Genomic DNA, 17951 nt, shown 5'->3' on the forward strand with positions numbered 1-17951 from the left:
TAATACCTATGATATCATATCCATTAATCTTGACTTGCACTCCATTCCAAATGTTTCATGCATCAAGATATAAAGCATTTAGGCTTGCTTTTTTAATCATCTGAATTTCTGAGCTTCTCCAGAAGTTTTTGTTTTTTTGAACAAAGGAAACTAATTGGATTACCTAAACATTGGGGATCAAGTAGTCTGAACTCTTCATACTCACTGGTGATGGATGCAAAAGAGGAGGGAAAGGGGTTAAGATGATAGTTTGCAGTGAAGCAGTGTTCTGATCTCAGCTGATGTTAATAGCAGAATGTCAGATTCCAGCAAAGAATCTGGTATGATAGATGATGTTTTAATTTGTTTTGTTTTTAACAGTGGTCTCTTGCTCACAAGCACATAATGCTACAGATTTTGCTTTAGCAATAAAACAGAAATTTATTACAGAAAAGGATAAAGTGGAATAGACTAAAATCAACTATAATACAAGTTCACAGATTTTATAATCACACAGTGGAAGTATAATCCAAATAATCCCAAAACACACTTTTATAGATGGAAAAGAAATGAACTTCCGTATTGTAGCAAATGCACACTTGGTAGAGTACTCAAAGCAACACTTACACAGTACTCAGACAACAGTCTCTATGGTCCTCAGTAGCTTTAATTCACAGTTTTCTAAGTGTAATGCTACAAATCCAATGCATTGAAAGACTATTTTGCTTTGGGGCAGTCTCTTTAATTCAACTGAAATGGAGTTGTGAAGAACACTATGATCTTGTATGAATTTGAACTGTCAACAAGCCAGGTTGATTTGGTTACCATGGGGACCGGGCAGAAGATTTACAATAAAGGTGTGAAATCCTGAAAACAAGTGCAATAGCAGCTGTACTCCCTCAACCATGGAATTTGAAAAGATCATTCAACCATGAAACTTGTACCTGTTAAAGACAAAGTACAATGGGTCAATTGGTTATTGCTTCCCCTTCGCAGAGTATTTACCCAAGAATGAATGCTACTTTGTACATTATAATGCAATGGGCTTTCTTCATTGAAGTCCATCCATCAAGAAATAAAATGTGGCTCCTTTCACCATTCCAGATGTGAAATAAATACGTAGTTGTGGTTCTGCTCGCCGAGCTGGAAGTTTTTGCTGCAAACGTTTTGTTCCCTGGCTAGGGAACATCATCAGTGCTGTTGGAGCCTCGTGTGAAGCGCTGCTTTGATGTTTCTTCCGGTATTTATATTGGTTTGTTCTTGCCGCTTCCAGGTGTCAGTTTCAGCTGCAGTGATTTGTATGTGGGGTCCAGGTCGATGTGTCTGTTGATGGATGTTCTTGCCGTTTCCGGGTGTCAGTTTCAGCTGTAGTGGTTTGTATGTGGTGTCCAGGTCAATGTGTGTGTTGATGGAGTTTGGGGATGAATGCCATGCTTCTAGGAATTCTCTGGCTGTTCTCTGTCTGGCTTGTCCTATGATAGTGGTGTTTTCCCAGTCAAATTCATGTTGCTGGTTGTCTGAGTGTATGGCTACTAGAGATAGCTGGTCGTGTCGTTTTGTGGCTAGCTGATGTTCATGGATGCGGATTATTGACTGTCTTCCTGTTTGTCCTCTATAGTGTTTTGTGCAGTCCTTGCATGGTATTTTGTAAACTACGTTAGTTTGGCTCATGCTGGGTATTGGGTCCTTTGTTCTAGTGAGTTGTTGTCTGAGCGTGGATGTTGGCTTGTGTGCTGTTATGAGTCCTAAGGGTCGCAGTAGTCTGGCTGTCAGTTCTGAGACGCTCCTGACGTATGGTAGAGTGGCTAGTCCTTTTGGTTGTGGCATGTCCTCGTTCCTCGGTCTATCTCTTAGGCATCTGGTGATAAAGTTGCGTGGGTATCCGCACAACAACTACTCGCAGACACCAACACCTACCAAATGAAGGATTCCGACCCCACACCACAACTCACCAATAGAATAAACAACACACTAAGGAATCTACAAAAAAATGGACAGATAACCAAAGCGGACCAGCAAAGAATGAAACCTGAAAGCAACAACACCCCCAGATTCTATGGACTACCAAGCAAAGTAGCAAAGTACACAAACCAGACATACCACTCAGACCCATAGTATCACTACCAGGGACACCAGCATACAAACTGGCCAAAGAACTACAACAAAAACTGAAACACCTAGTCAGCGGATCCAAACACTCCATACAATCAACACAGGAATTCTTGGACGTCATCAGGAATACACACATAGACAAAGAAGAAACCATGGCATCATTCGACGTGACGGCACTGTTCACTTCAATTGACAAAACCCTAGCCAGAGAAACAATAGCCAACCTACTGGACATACATAACACAACACAGGAGGCCGAACCTATCAACAAGGACGGCATACTTAAACTACTGGACCTGTGCCTCACCACACACTTTACATTCAACAATCTGATATACGAACAAATCAACGGAACACCCATGGGATCACCAATCTCGGGACTCATAGCAGAGGCAGTTATGCAAAGGTTAGAACATACAGCCATACCACAAATCCAACCCAAACTCTGGATCAGATATGTTGATGACACCTTTGTAATCATCAAAAACACAGATATAGAAAAAACACACCGAATCATCAACGCCACACTCACAGGAATCCGATTCACACGAGAAGAGGAAAAGGATAGCCAACTCCCATTCCTAGACGTGTTAGTAGTGAGAACACCCAACGGAGAATTCACCACAAGGGTACACAGGAAACCAACACACACAGACCAAGTCTTAAACTATGAAAGTAACCACCCCAACACACACAAACGAAGCTGCATCAGGACACTATTCAAAAGGGCCACAATACACTGCAGTACACCAGAACTGCGAAAAGAGGACGAGGAACATCTATACAAGGTATTCGCCAAAAACGGATACCCACGCAACTTTATCACCAGATGCCTAAGAGATAGACCGAGGAACGAGGACATGCCACAACCAAAAGGACTAGCCACTCTACCATACGTCAGGAGCGTCTCAGAACTGACAGCCAGACTACTGCGACCCTTAGGACTCATAACAGCACACAAGCCAACATCCACGCTCAGACAACAACTCACTAGAACAAAGGACCCAATACCCAGCATGAGCCAAACTAACGTAGTTTACAAAATACCATGCAAGGACTGCACAAAACACTATAGAGGACAAACAGGAAGACAGCTAACAATCCGCATCCATGAACATCAGCTAGCCACAAAACGACACGACCAGCTATCTCTAGTAGCCATACACTCAGACAACCAGCAACATGAATTTGACTGGGAAAACACCACTATCATAGGACAAGCCAGACAGAGAACAGCCAGAGAATTCCTAGAAGCATGGCATTCATCCCCAAACTCCATCAACACACACATTGACCTGGACACCACATACAAACCACTACAGCTGAAACTGACACCCGGAAACGGCAAGAACATCCATCAACAGACACATCGACCTGGACCCCACATACAAATCACTGCAGCTGAAACTGACACCTGGAAGCGGCAAGAACAAACCAATATAAATACTGGAAGAAACATCAAAGCAGCGCTTCACACGAGGCTCCAACAGCACTGATGATGTTCCCTAGCTAGGGAACGAAACGTTTGCAGCAAAAACTTCCAACTCGGTGAGCAGAACCACAACAACGGATACCCGAGCTACAAATCTTCAATCAGATTTTATAAATATGTAGGCAACGTTCTCTTTGTAGTCCTGAAGAGAGTTAGCTTTTAATAAATAAATTAAAGAGCTATGGATAGCTAATTGTCTAACATTTTCAAAAAAAAGTAGCAAGGCATTAAATAGCTTCACTTGTTGAAGATTTTAGAGGACAAGCATCCATATCTAGGAAATTCAGGGTGTAGAAAGTTTTGATGAGCTTCAACTTTTCTGGTACTGTATTAACCAATTATATTTACATTATCCATTTACTTGTCCCAAATCTGTTCCTCTTGCAGACAGCTATAAATTTGCTGCCAGAATAACAGTGAGTCTAATAAAAAATAATCATTGTCTATGCAAACATTACAGCAACTACAGGCTCAGGCAGATGTACATTTAAACACAAAAATGTGAGTTATTTTATAATATGTGCTGCTTGTTACCATTCCTCTTGTTGTCTGCCTGACTTAGGAAATGCTTTGAACAATGTTACTTTGCTATAATAATATAGTAGTTATAAACTCAATGTGAAATGTTGCCTGTTTCAGTCCCAACACACTCTTAATACTGTGATGTGTTCATCACTGCCATACAGTCACCACTTGAATGTTCAAAATTGACTGGTTACAAGTGTAGAGTTTTATTCTTTCAGATTTAGTGTTATGCACTTGGATTTCCAAAAGGCAGTTAATCTGTCGTCATATACAAGTTTACTGCACAAGGTAAGAGCCTACGCCATTTCAGGTGAGAAAGTAGAAAATTAGTGAACAAATAGGAAACTGTTGTAATAAATGAGTCAGTAAGGATGGCAGAATCTTAAATGGATTGCCACAGGAATTAATGCTCCTACCTCAATTTTCTTTTGATATTAATGACTTGGATGAAGGGGCCAACCATATCGCAGCCACATCTGCTGACAACGTATACGTAATAAAGCAAGATTGTAAAGTGAAATTGATGGGTTACGTAAGTAGGTAAAATATGGGCAAATGACAGGTAATGTATGGGAACATGTGAGCTTGCCCAGTTTGGCAGGAAGAAAAGCAGAACATTAATGGGCATATACTATGGAACTCTGCAGGAGAGGAATCTGTGTTTGTGACAAATCGTAAAAGGTCAGATTGCAGGTACAAGCAATTAGGAAATCAAACAGACACTAGCCTTTACAGTGGTTAGCACTGCTGCCTCACAGTGCCAGACACCTGGGTTCAATTCCCGCTTCAGGCAACTGTCTGTGTGGAGTTTGCACATTCGCCCTGTGTCTGCGTGGGTTTCCTCCGGGTGCTCCAGTTTCCTCCCACAGTCCAAATGTTAGGTGAATTGGCCATGCTAAATTGCCCATAGTGTTAGGTAAAGGGGTAAATGTAGGGGAATGGTCTGGGTGGGTTGCTTTTCAGAGGGTCGGTGTGGACTTGTTGGGCTAAAGGGCCTGTTTCCACACTGTAATTAATCTAATCTAATCTAAATTCTACATGCCTAATTTGGAAATCGCCACTCATAACTCAACTTCTAAAATCCAAGAATCTTTCTTGTAACTGTACTACCTCCAAGGCCAGTATACCCTTTCTAAGGTATGGTACCTAGATCTACTCTCACTACTCCATGTGGGATCCAACCAGGGTTTTATATAGCTGTAGTATAATTTATGCGTCCTTGTACTCCAGTCCTCTTGTCATAAAAGCACCTCATTAGCTTTCTTGATTATTTTCTGCACCTGTTTGTGACATTTTAAAGATCCAGGTGTCTGAACTCCCAAATCTCTTTGGACATCCAATGTACATAACATGATGCCATCAATTAAGTACTTGGATTTATCCTCTGAGTCCAAAATGGATAACCCCACACTGACTTACACCAAACTTCATCTGTTGTGCAATTAGCATAAAATTGCAATTGCCTGTGCAATTAGCATAAAATTACAAAGGGATATTGATAGACTATTTGCCCTGCCCAAATACATTCTTCACTTCTGTAATCTGAATTCTATTTACCAATTTATTTTTGTTCGCTCATCCATTTGATTTCTTTCTGGAGTTGACAGCTATGTTCAATGAATTACATGGTCAATTTTTGCATCATCTGTAAATTTCTCAAACATGTCACCCAAATTTATCAAACATGTCACCCACATTTAAACCCAAATTAGTAATACTGCGAAAAAGGAACTCAATATTGAGCCCTTTGGCATGCCACTCGAAACTGTTTTTCATTCACAAAAACACTCAACAACTTTGTTTCCTGTCACTGACTTAATTATGGATTCAATGCACCACATGCCCTTGTGGGTAATGGGCTTTTACTTTTCCAACTGATGCACCATGTTGGACCTAATTGACAGCGAGTGATTTCAGAAAGACATTTGACAGCATCCATAGCACTACCTTCACCAATCCTCCTTGCTTAAAAAAATTCAACTAAGTCAATACCTTCCCTTAAAACCATACACTGATTCATCAGTGTCAAAGTTACAGAATTAATTCTGAGACAAAACAAACTAATAACTCGCCCAGCACGGAAGTCAAACTGGCCGATCTCTAGTTACTTGGTCCATCTCTCACAGCCTTTTTGAACAATGTTAACTTTTAAAAATATACAATCCTCTGGTTTCCTGCCTATATCTAGAGAAGCTGGGAAAATTATCCTCAGAACATTTATTATTTCCTTTCTGGCTTTCTTTAAGCAGCATGAGATACAATGTACCCGACCCTGGCAATTATCCACCTTCAATTATGTCAGTCCCTCTGGTACTTTCCTCTCATATTATGCTTATTGTATTTTAGATTTTACACTTTTAACTAGAATGTCAGCATGTTCCCAGTCCTCTGTGAAGACAGAGGATTCTCTTGAAGAATCCGGTCTACATCATCTGCATCAGGTAGATCGGACAGGCCCAATTCTTAGTCAATGTTTGGGTCTTGATATATTGATTTGAAACAGCTTTGGGTTTTCCTTGATTTTCCCAGATTGACTTTCTTTTGTTCATTTTGTTTTCGTAATTTCCTTTTTTCACTTCACTTGAGTACATTTTATATTCCAAACTTTCGATCGTATTGGAGGTTGTGATTGCATGAGTTGTTCTAGTACGGAAAGCACACGAAATTAATTCAAATCAGAATCTGTAGCTTGAGAAGAGCAGCATGGTCAAAGATACTTCCTATGATGTTCAGTAAGAAATGCCTTGATGGCTGTTTTGGTATGGATGCTTCGAAGTTTGATTAGGCAGACAGCATAATCACTTGTAGCAATGCAAATTAATTAGCTTTGCTAATCTTCTCCAGTTTGAGTTGGACATGTAGTTCATGAGCATCAAGCTTCAAGTATTCAATTAAGACTTAACTGGAGAGAGTCAAACTTAAGTACTCTTTCAAAGAAAGTGAAATGTTTAAGAGTTTATTGAAGCGAGAAATATAACCAGGTGAATAGCATGGAGTAGGTGAATGAAAATGATCTTTACATCAGAAAAACTATCCATGTTGAAACACTCACTTTTGTTGCTAAGTAAAAAGGCAGCTATATTGGTTTGTGACTAGTTGGCATACAATAGGAGTTAATGATTTTGAAAAAAAAACAAGCATCTTTTGGAACTATTCCTTGCCTGCTTAATTAAAAGCTGTGGTCATCTGAACAAGTGCAGGGATTTTCCAGGTAACCTGGCTAATTCAGTTTGACAATTAAAGGGCTGTGAATTCTAGGGCCAACACATTGAGTGGGTGTAGTTTCCTGAATATTTTAAGCATTTTTATTGCCTTATATTTTTAATAAGCTGCTAGGAAAATAACAGCATTGCTTTAAATAAATTTTGTTTAAAGATTTATGAGCTTTAGCCTTAAATAAAACTTTCCATCATAAATTGTGGGATGGTGATATAGTGGCAATGGCACTGGACTATTAAGTGAGAGGCCCAGGCTGATGCTTTTTGGTCCAAATTCCACCACAGTAGCTGACGGAATCTAAATTCAGTTAATAAGTTTGGAATATTATGCTAGTCACAGTAACAGTGACCATAAAAGTGATCAATTGATGTAAAACCCTATCTGGTTCACCAATATCCTTCAGGGAACCAATTCTACATTTCTCGTGGTCAGAGCATCCTGTGATGCCAGAATTACAACAATGTGTTTGATTCTTTAACTGCCCTCAGGAATGGCCAAATCAGCCAAAGTTCAAGGGTAATTAAGGATAGGGAGCAAGTGTGGGCCTTGCTAACAATGCCCACATCCTATTAAAAGGATAAAAATACTCCATACCTACTGCAATATGGTTGACTTTTAACTGCCCGTTGTGTAATTAGGGATGGGAACAAATGCTGACCTTGCCAGCGATGCCCACATCCATGAATGCATTAAAAAAGGTACTGGTGTTAATTATGGGCAGAAGTAAAAACATCTGCATTAACCTTGAATATCATTCACGATCCAACCCTGCAGCCCTTTTTGTGATAAAGATGTACCACCTTCTGAGAGAAGAAATTCCTTCTCACTTCTCTGTCTTAAATGTGCATTCCCTTCTTCTGAAGTTATGGTCTCTGGCCCAAGGTTCTTGTACAGGAGAAACAACTTTCTTCTGTGAAGTCCTCTAAGAAACTTCTATGTTTCAATGAGGATGCCTCTCATTCTTCTGTATTTTAACCAGTACAGTCCCAATCTCTTCAATCTCTCCCCAACAGACATTGTCATTCTATAGGAATCAGCTGAGTGAACCTTCTCTGGACTGCCTCCAATGCCTATAAACATGTCCTTTATAAAGGTGCCCTAAACTGTTCACACCATTCCTGCTGTGGTCTGACTACTGCCTTGTATAATTTCCACAAAAACTCCATACTTGTACATCCCATTCACTATAAAAAGGTCAACATTCCAATCATCTTCCCTATTACCAACTGAACCTGGATGCTAGCTTTTTGCTTAATGGATGACTCCTGAATCCCCCTGTTCTTTGGCTTTCTGCTTTCTTTCTCCTTTCAAATAACATTCAGCTTCTTGTTCTTCCTGCTATGGTGCATCACCTCACATTCCCTCATATTCTATTTCATCTGCCAAGTTTTTGCTCACTTACTGGGCCTCTTTATCCCTCTGCAGACCAGACTGTGCCATCCTCACTACTTGACTTCTCATCTATTATTGTCATCTGAAAACATGACTTTTGTACACTTTCCTCATCCAAGTCATCAATATACAATCATACATAATTGTGGCTCCAGCCCTAATCCCTGTGGAACACCACTAGTTACAGGTTGACATCCTGAAAATATTCATCAGCATTTTTAAAAAGAAAATGCATTGCTTCACACCACTGCATCCATTCAATGATGTTCTGAATGCATGTATAATGAACGCTGCTTCTGAAATGTGAATGTAAGTTATAAATTTAGGGTGTAGGTTTGCTCACTGAGCTGTAGGTTTGATATCCAGACCTTTCATTACCTGGCTAGGTAACATCATCAGTGGCAACCTCCAAGTGAAGCGAAGCTGTTGTTTCCTGCTTTCTATTTATATCTTTCTCCTGGAACCACAACGCCATAAACAAGCACATAGATCTAGATGCCATCTATCAACCCCTCAGAAAATGAACAGGTAATGACATCACCACAAACCCCAGGAAGCCCATCCAGGAGAATCAAACCTACAGCTCAGCGATCAAACCTACACCCTAAACCTCAACCTGAGCTACAAACCTTCACAAACCTTGCGGTAAGTTATAAATATTTAAATATTTGCCTGTAGTTACATTTACATTAAACCAGTATCAACCATAATGCTCAAATTACAATCTTGATGTAATATAATATAATAAGCGAGAGAGAATGCCACCTATTGTAGAACACGAGTGTGGAAGGTAATGATTGATCTTGAATCTTCAATTTTGGCCTGGGCACAAAATGGGCAAATCCCTGTACTTCCTTTCAGGCAACTGATTAAATATCACTTTTTTATGCTCTGCTATACCAGTATATATTTGTTATATGAAGGGAATCTGAAGTAAAAGAAGCTAAACTCATATGACCAAAAACATGTACAGCAGGGTTCTTGGATTAGTTAACTGCCTGGGAAACAGAATATGTATGATGCCAATTCAAATGTTTATAATAATGGAAAAAATGCTTCATTGATTGACAATCTCCTGATTGAAGACTCACATTTAGACTGAACATTTGCCATGCTTATATATGAAAGTGCATATTGGCAGCATAAGTGAAAATTAGGAGAAAGAAATCAACAATGTAAAACCTAACTGTCAACCATTTGTGTGTGGCTCCGAGCAGGAATGTGTACAGTACTAAAGCAACCTGGTAATAAACTAGAGATATAGAAGGTCCCAGTTGATTCCTTCTCTGTTGCCAGGTAATCTCACCATTATGGTCCTGAGACACGACTGAACGAGGGAAGGGAAATAAAATCGCAGAGTTAATCAGCATTAAACTCCCAGACAAACATTAAGCTACTAGAATTGGTAAGCATCATGAAAGGAGATGGTTTTAAACAACACATGTGGTCTTCCACATATAAATACTGAGCAACATAACACAATATATAGCCAAGACCAAGATATAGCCAGGGCAATACATCATAGCAAAGGCAAAAAACAGCTGAAATGCTCTTGCCTTCCAGTATTTTGTCTTGCATTGTTTACAGTGACAGCCAAGTTTCCTCAGCACCTGAGAAATATTGCCATAGGTAAAATATTTAGGAAGAAATATGTATGACTGTTGTAAAACTATCCAAAGACTAAAGTAACTGAGTGTTTCTTTGAGGTGAAATTCTTTATCATTTTCTTTTAATTTTTAGCTGAACTATTTTTGAAGTAACTCAAATTAAATAATTACCATGAAAAATTACGAAGTTTAAAAATTAACAAAATTAATATAAGACAATACAAAGTTTGCAGAAACTAACTACTTTCAATGTCACTGTACACAAGAGTATTTGGTTTCACAGGAAAACATTCATGGAATCTATTCAAGTGCATTTTACATATTTTTTCAATTTCTCCACAAAAAGTTACATTTAGAATGAAGAATTATTGGGTGTTGACATGTTAAATCACTGAAGGGGCAACTTTCTATATTTAAGCACATTTTGTAGCGTGAATATGCACCAAAAGAAAATTAAGACAAACTGATCTTAAGAACATTATAAAGTTACTTTTAATTCTGTAGAAAGAGGTTTTTAAACAGTTAAATGTATTTTGTAAAAGGTAACTGTTGTCCATTTACAATGCCATCGTAAACGTTTTGAAAAATTCATACACTTGGGTGAAAAATGTGCCCTCAAATTCAGAGATCACATCTATTAAACCTATGTGAATCTTATCCTGAGGAGTAAATTTAGTCATTTTAAAAAAAATGTCCAATACTTCCACTTTTATACAAACATACTACCGATACAAAGATGCAAAACTAATTATTCAGACAAATCAAAGATTCAACCAGCAGCAACACTTGCAGGCCAGCTGAAGGAGAATAATGTCCTTATTATAAATGAAAATTGCTTTACAGACCCTTTAGAAAAATGTTCACTTCTTAAATGCTAAAGTTTCAAATGATGTACCAAGAAATTAGGATGGAACTACCTTCGCATACATTAAAGAGCCTTATCTGGGCCCGGACTACTCAAATGGGAAGGAAAACCGACGGCACCAGAAAACATTCCAGTCAGACTCCTACTTTCTGAACAGAGTGGAGCCATTTCAAGGCATCCTTGTTTCTCTTTGACCCCCAAAATTTGAATTTACCTTTTCAACACTCCCTTTATGGCAATATATCTTTCCATGGACAGAGACCAAAATGCTACACAATACTCAGTCAGGTCTTACCAAAGCTTTATATAATTGTCGTAAGACATCTTTCCCTCAAAGTCAAACCTGCTTGTAATAATGGCCAACAAATCACTTGCCTTAATGCTTGTTGTATCTGCATGTTAGCTTTCAGTGGACAACTAACTGGCCAAAAAACTAACCATCATACCAATCTACCATTTCCCAGCACCCACACGTCCTGCTTTGTTGGATTTTATACATCCCACTTCAATCAAACAAAAATCCATTAGCAAGGAAAGGTTCTTTTTCCAGGAACTCAGGAGACTGCGAAGGAAAACACACAGTGCCTCACCAAATCACAACTTGCAAACTGCCCCTTCTACTCAAGATGCTCAAATGCTAAATTGGGCAGATTAATTTGGAAAAATCATGTTAAACTTTCATCAGTGACTTCAGGAACCATCAGAAAATTTGACATAACTATTTTAGTGACATAACTTGGGTGACCAAGTTTGCCCAACCTACAGCAAAAATTCATAAAGTGAAGATGTTTTCAGGCATGGAGGGAAGAATATTTGTATGGTAATGATCAGGGCAGGTGGATGGGGGCAGGGAAGACAAGAGACGATGGAATAAATATTGTATTTATAGACCCATAATAGCAAAACACATATCAAATGATTCTTTAAATTTTTGACTAATCTTAATAGTGCTGATGGTAAACATCAGAAGTCTCAATGTAATTTGGCAGAAAAATCAGTCTATTCTGTTGTAATTGTGTTTTTTTTTATTTGCAGAATACCAAGCTTATTTTATCAATCTGTAAAGTTTCATCGTGTATATCATAAACAATGATCAAGGGCAATTTAATTCTACCCATCAGATGATTTGTACTATCAGTCAGACCTGAACGACAATTGCCTTATGTTAATTTGCACTGTTATCCTGTAACAAAAAGAGCACACTATAAACCAAAATTGCATCTACAAATGTGTTAGATATGATTAATCATGTACAATTATATACTTCTGCTTGGCTCACTTTTCAGTTCCAATCATTCCAATGACAAAGTGCTCAGCTTAACAAAAAAAAAGTCTAAAAAAATAAAGCTTCAGCAAGAAGCAATAAGAATGTATTTCATGGTTCTATAATAGAATCTATAACATTTGTTTTACAAATTCCTATAACTCAGATTTTTAGTGCTTTAAAGTTTCCAAAATGGATAGAATGTTGTATACTCCCTCTCAAGTCAGTCAATTACTGGAGCCCAAAATAGGCTGTCGACAAATAGGACAGGTAGAGTTTTCAGAAAGCCAACGGTCAATGCAATGAATATGAAATTCATGCGAACAAGGCAGCCTTCTAAGCTTGTTCCCAACTGCATAATCATTAATACATACACTGCAGGTTTTGCTGACTTCATTTTCTGCACTAACATTTCCATAATTCCGGGTCAAAAGATTGTCAATTTGTTCTTTGGTCAAACCCCTCTGGCGCTCGTCTTCTTCATCATCATTCAACAAAAAGAAGTGAGCAAGCCGCAAGATCGGTAGGGTACCATTTTCTACTAAACTATTTGTGTCTCGACTTTGTCTTGTCTCTTGGCTTTCAATAGCATTGTCAAGGGTTTCATTCTGCATGCTTTCGTTCATTTGTTCACTTTCTGATCGGTCTCCTGTTAATATGTCAGTTGATTCATTATTTAAATTTAAGAGATTGCTATTCGGACTAATCTGCGAGCTTAGTGAATCAGACCTCTCAGACTGGTTCTGCTGAACTCTTTGGTTAAGTTCAGAATCGGAATCATTTTCCATTAAAGAGCTTAGTTCACCGAATCCTGTCATAATCTGACGAAGTATTGACCTTAAGGCTATGGATGATGGCTCACCTAGCCCAGTTTCAGATATCCTACGTAAAGGTATACGGATAGTGCTAACGTAAGTCCTAATACCTGCAAGTTCAGACCGTGAGATAGTACGGCGGAAACCACCACTGTCACTTTCAAAGGTCACTGTATTTTCTGCCATTCGGACACGAGATCGAGTTCTGTTAGCAATACTGTCACGATCTCTACTTTCTCCAGGACGTATCCTTCTAACCTGAAGATCTAACATAATAGTTGGGTGCCTTCGAACAGCTACAGAGGATCCACTGGGATGGTTTACATCCCCGTCATCCACAACTTGCTGTCTAAGCATTCCACCAGCTGTTGACTGCAGGGAAGGATTGCTACTGACAGCCTGCAGTTCCTCAGTTGTCATGGTTGATTGGTCCATTGTCCGTTGCCTTCTAGTGCTTTGTCTTGGTTGTAAATAATCATCCCGCTGGGAAGAAGACCTATCCGAAGAACTTACAGGAACACTTGTTCTATGTAAGGGTGAACGACTCCGTTGGTTTTGAAAATTCCTGGAAGATCTACGTTGTTCAGTGTGCCGTCGTGCACGACTCTCTCTAACAGTAGTTGGAACAGTATGTCTTTGCAACTCTGCAGAGTCACTTTGACGTTCCTGTTCCTCTGCCTGTATTCTTCGAACACTATGTCGCCCTGCTCTTCGTCTTCCTATTTGTTGGTCAACTGCTGCACTTAAAACAGCTCGTCGGTTAGTGCTTGGTCTCCTAGGCCTTAGCCTACCTGTGGATCTTTCAATAGATGCACTTCTGAAACTCCTTTGAGTTGAAGGTGGAGGCACTTGCATGGTTTCAAGTCCTTCAACTCTCACTGTGCCTCCAAAATTACTTTCAAAATTGGTCACTTGCATGTGGGCTCGAGTGCGACTTCTTGTACGACTAGCAACAGGAGTCAATAAACTTAGTAGTTGAGCACCTTCTACATTTCTGTCCCTATTTTCTACTGTAGATGTGTCCAAAGTCTGACCATTGCCAGCATCATGCTCATGATTAATATTAATTTCTAAGCTGAAGCGAAACTCGCCACTGTTGGGGTTTGTCCGACTAACAGCTCTCCATGTCTGGTTTCCACTCTGTCCACTCCGGGTTGCATTTCCTGTACGCCTGAATGTGTTAAGCCACTCAAGAAGGGAATCACTATTGGAACTTTCTCCTGGTGTATCAGAGCCTATACAGGGAAACAAAATACATTATGTTAAATCTTCCAATAAACTTTTCTTAACTTGCTGCTCATATATAACATATTTCTAATTAATTAAACACATAATTATATCTCATTATTGGTAAAACAATATGCATTCTTCAAAATACTATAAGACTAAAGCCTAGCTTGATTGATGATGAAATCATATGCACATTTTCATATTGCGAACAGGTGGTGTCAAATGAGATATTTCACTGCTTCATAACACAATACTTCAGGATTAGATGTCTCAGCATTAGTTAATCATGACCTAAAACTAAAATACAACTTATCAACCAGAAACAAATACATACACAGCTGGCCTATCAGCATCTAGAAAGAGAAAATAAACTGTACTTTGCATTTTCTATTTCATTTCCAAATCCAATTATTTATAGTTTTCTCTTTTGCAGTGTGCAAGGCTACTAAATTCAAACAAACACACTGTAGGTATAACAGGTGAATCCCAGGGGGCCATCTTGTTGGAAAACCAGCAATTAATCTACAAAAAAGCTTGTAATTGTTCAATTCTGTGATGCAGTTCTTACTGTAATATACATTTCATGCAATAAATCTTGAAACTTGCATATATTTGAGAAGAGTCAGAAATTGGGTAATTATCAATGAAGAGCCAAATTAAGGTATCACTTAGAAAGGATTAGGAAGAATTAGGCATTATTACCAAACAATCACAAAAATCGCCAAAGGGAGAACAGCATTTCAGTGATTGTGATCACAACTTCCTTATCGTTACTATGCTCATGGAGAGGGATAGGAACAGACAATATAAGAAAAGTAATTAATTGGGGGAGGGGGAATTACAATGCTATTAGGCAGGAATTGGGGTACCTAAATTGGGAATTTTTTCTTCTCAGGGAAATGCATGACAGAAATGTGGAGGTTGTTGAGTAAGCACTTGCTGATCGTGCTGAACAGGCTTGTCCCACTGAGGCAAGAAAGGGATGGGAAGTTGAAAGAACCTTGGGTGACAAGGAATGTGGAACATCTAGTCAAGAGGAAGAAGGAAACTTACTTAAGGTTGAGGGAGCAAGGATCAGACAGCACTTGAGGGTTACATGGTAGCCAGGAAGGAACAAAAGAATGGCCTTAGAAGAGCTCAAAGGGGGCATGAAAAAAACTTTAGCAAGTAGGATTAAGGAACACCCTAAGGCATTCTACACTTGAGGAACAAGAAGATGGCCAGAGTGAGGGTAGGGCCGATCAGAGATAGTGGAGGGAACTTGTGCCTGGAGTCAGAGGAAGTTGGGGGATCCTTAAATGAATACTTTGCTTCAGTATTCAATACTGAGAGTGACCTTGACATTTCTAAGAACAGCACGAAACTGATATGCTAGAATAGTTTGATGTTAGAAGGGAGGATGTTCAAAGTTTGGGAGAAGATTTGTAGCTCGGGGCTCGTTGTTGTGGTTCTGTTCGCTGAGCTGGAAATTTGTGTTGCAAACGTTTCATCCCCTGTCTAGGTGACATCCTCAGTGCTTAGGAGCCTCCTGTGAAGCGCTTCTGTGGTGTTTCCTCCGGCATTTATAGTGGTTTGTCTCTGCTACTTCTGGTGGTCAGTTCCAGCTAGGTTGCTGGAACTGACAACCGGAAGCGGCAGAGACAAACCACTATAAATGCCGGAGGAAACACCACAGAAGCGCTTCACAGGAGGCTCCCAAGCACTGTGGATGTCACCGAGACAGGGGAGGATGTGCTGAAAATTTTGAAAAATTAAGGACAGATAAACCCTCTGGACCAGATGGGACATACCCTGGGTTACTACAGGAAGCGAGGGAAGAGATTACTGCATCTTTGGTAATGATCTTTGGGTCCTCACTGTCCACTGGAGTAGTGCCAGATGATTGGAGGGTGACAGACGTTATTCCCTTGTTCAAGAAAAGTAACAGGGATAATCCTGGGAATTATAGACCCATCAGTCTTACATCTATGGTGGACAAAGTACTGGAGACAGGACTTACGATTACTTGTAAAACCATAGTTTGATTAGAAATAGTTAGCATGGCTTTGAGAGAGGCAGATCATGCCTCACAAACCTTAATGAATTCATTGAGGATGTGACAAAACACATTAATGCAGGTAGAGCAGTGGATGTGGCGTGCATGGATTTTAGCAAGGCATTAAAATAAGGTTCCCCATGATAGGCTCATTCAGGAAGGAGGCATGGGATACAAGGAAATCTGCTGTCTGGATATAGAATTGGCTGGCACATAGAAGACAGAGGGTTGTAGTATTTAGAATGTATTCAGCCTGGAGCTTAGTGACCAATGATGTTCTGCAGGGATCAGTTCTGGGACTTCTGCTTTGTGATTTTTATAAATGACTTGGATGAGGAAGTGGAAGGATGGGTTAGTAAGTTTGCTGATGATACCAAGGTTGGTGGAGTTGGAGGGCTGTTGTAGGTTCCAACAGGACATTGACAGGATATGGAACTGGGCCGATAAGTGGTAGATGAAGGTCAACCTGGAAAAATGTGAAGTAATTCACTTTGGAAGGCTGAATTTGAATGCAAAATATAGGGTTAAGGCAGGATTCTTGACATTCTGGAGGAACAGAAGGATCTTAGGGTCCATGTCCATAGATCCCTCAAAGTTGCCACCCAAGTTGATAGGGTTGTCAAGAAAGCGTATGGTGTGTTGGCTTTCATTAGCAGGGGGATTGAGTTGAAGAGCCATGAAGTTATGCTGCAGCTCAATACAGCTCTGGTTAAACCACATTTGGAATACTGCGTTCAGTTCTGATCGCCTCATTATAGAAATGATGTGGAAACTTTCAAGAGGGTGCAGAGGAGATTTACCAGGATAATACCTGGACCAGAGGGCATGTCTTATGAAGAAAGGTTGAGGGAGCTAGGGCTGTTCTCATTGGAATGAAGATTGAGGAGAAGTGACTTGATGACAGAGGTATACAAGATGAACCAGAGGCATAGGTCGAGTGGACAGCCACTTTTTCTCATGGCAGAAATGGCTAATCACAAGGGGCATAATTTTAAGGTGCTTGGAGGAATGTTTTGGGGTGATGTCAGAGGGAAGTTCTTTACACAGCGTGGTGCGTGTGGTAGAAGAGACAGATACATTAGGAACATTTATGTGACTCTTAGATAGGCACATGGAAGATAGTACAATAAAGAGTATGTAGGCTTGTCTGATCTTAGAGTAGGATAAAAGGCTGGCACAACAGAAGGCTGAAAGGGCTTGTACTGTACTGCACTGTTTATGTTCTACATGCGTTGCATTTATCTAAGAGGTGTAAACACCATACAATAATTATAAACATTATCTTCTCATAATAGATTATTGTATGCCACTGTGGCCTTTAAGCCTTTGTTGCAAATGTGCTGATCCCATTATGGGAGCATTTGGCCTATTTTAAAGTAATGATCAGGTCACCAATAGAGCACATCATAGAGTCAG

At 39.6% G+C, this 17951-nt stretch overlaps 1 protein-coding gene across 4 annotated transcripts in view; it reads right to left on the reverse strand.

The window, feature by feature from the left end:
• Nucleotides 1-10905: 10905 nt before the first annotated feature.
• Nucleotides 10906-17951, reverse strand: part of rnf6 (ring finger protein (C3H2C3 type) 6) — a 53931-nt gene continuing 46885 nt past the window's right edge. For all 4 annotated transcript variants that reach the window (XM_060826744.1, XM_060826741.1, XM_060826742.1 and 1 more), the window contains one exon: nucleotides 10906-14505. In XM_060826744.1, the coding sequence (XP_060682727.1) occupies nucleotides 12683-14505 (1823 nt within the window). In that variant the 3' untranslated portion in view covers nucleotides 10906-12682. The remainder of the gene's footprint in view (nucleotides 14506-17951) is intronic.

This window comes from Hemiscyllium ocellatum, chromosome 6 (genome assembly GCF_020745735.1).
Source record: "Hemiscyllium ocellatum isolate sHemOce1 chromosome 6, sHemOce1.pat.X.cur, whole genome shotgun sequence".
NCBI lineage: Eukaryota > Metazoa > Chordata > Chondrichthyes > Orectolobiformes > Hemiscylliidae > Hemiscyllium > Hemiscyllium ocellatum.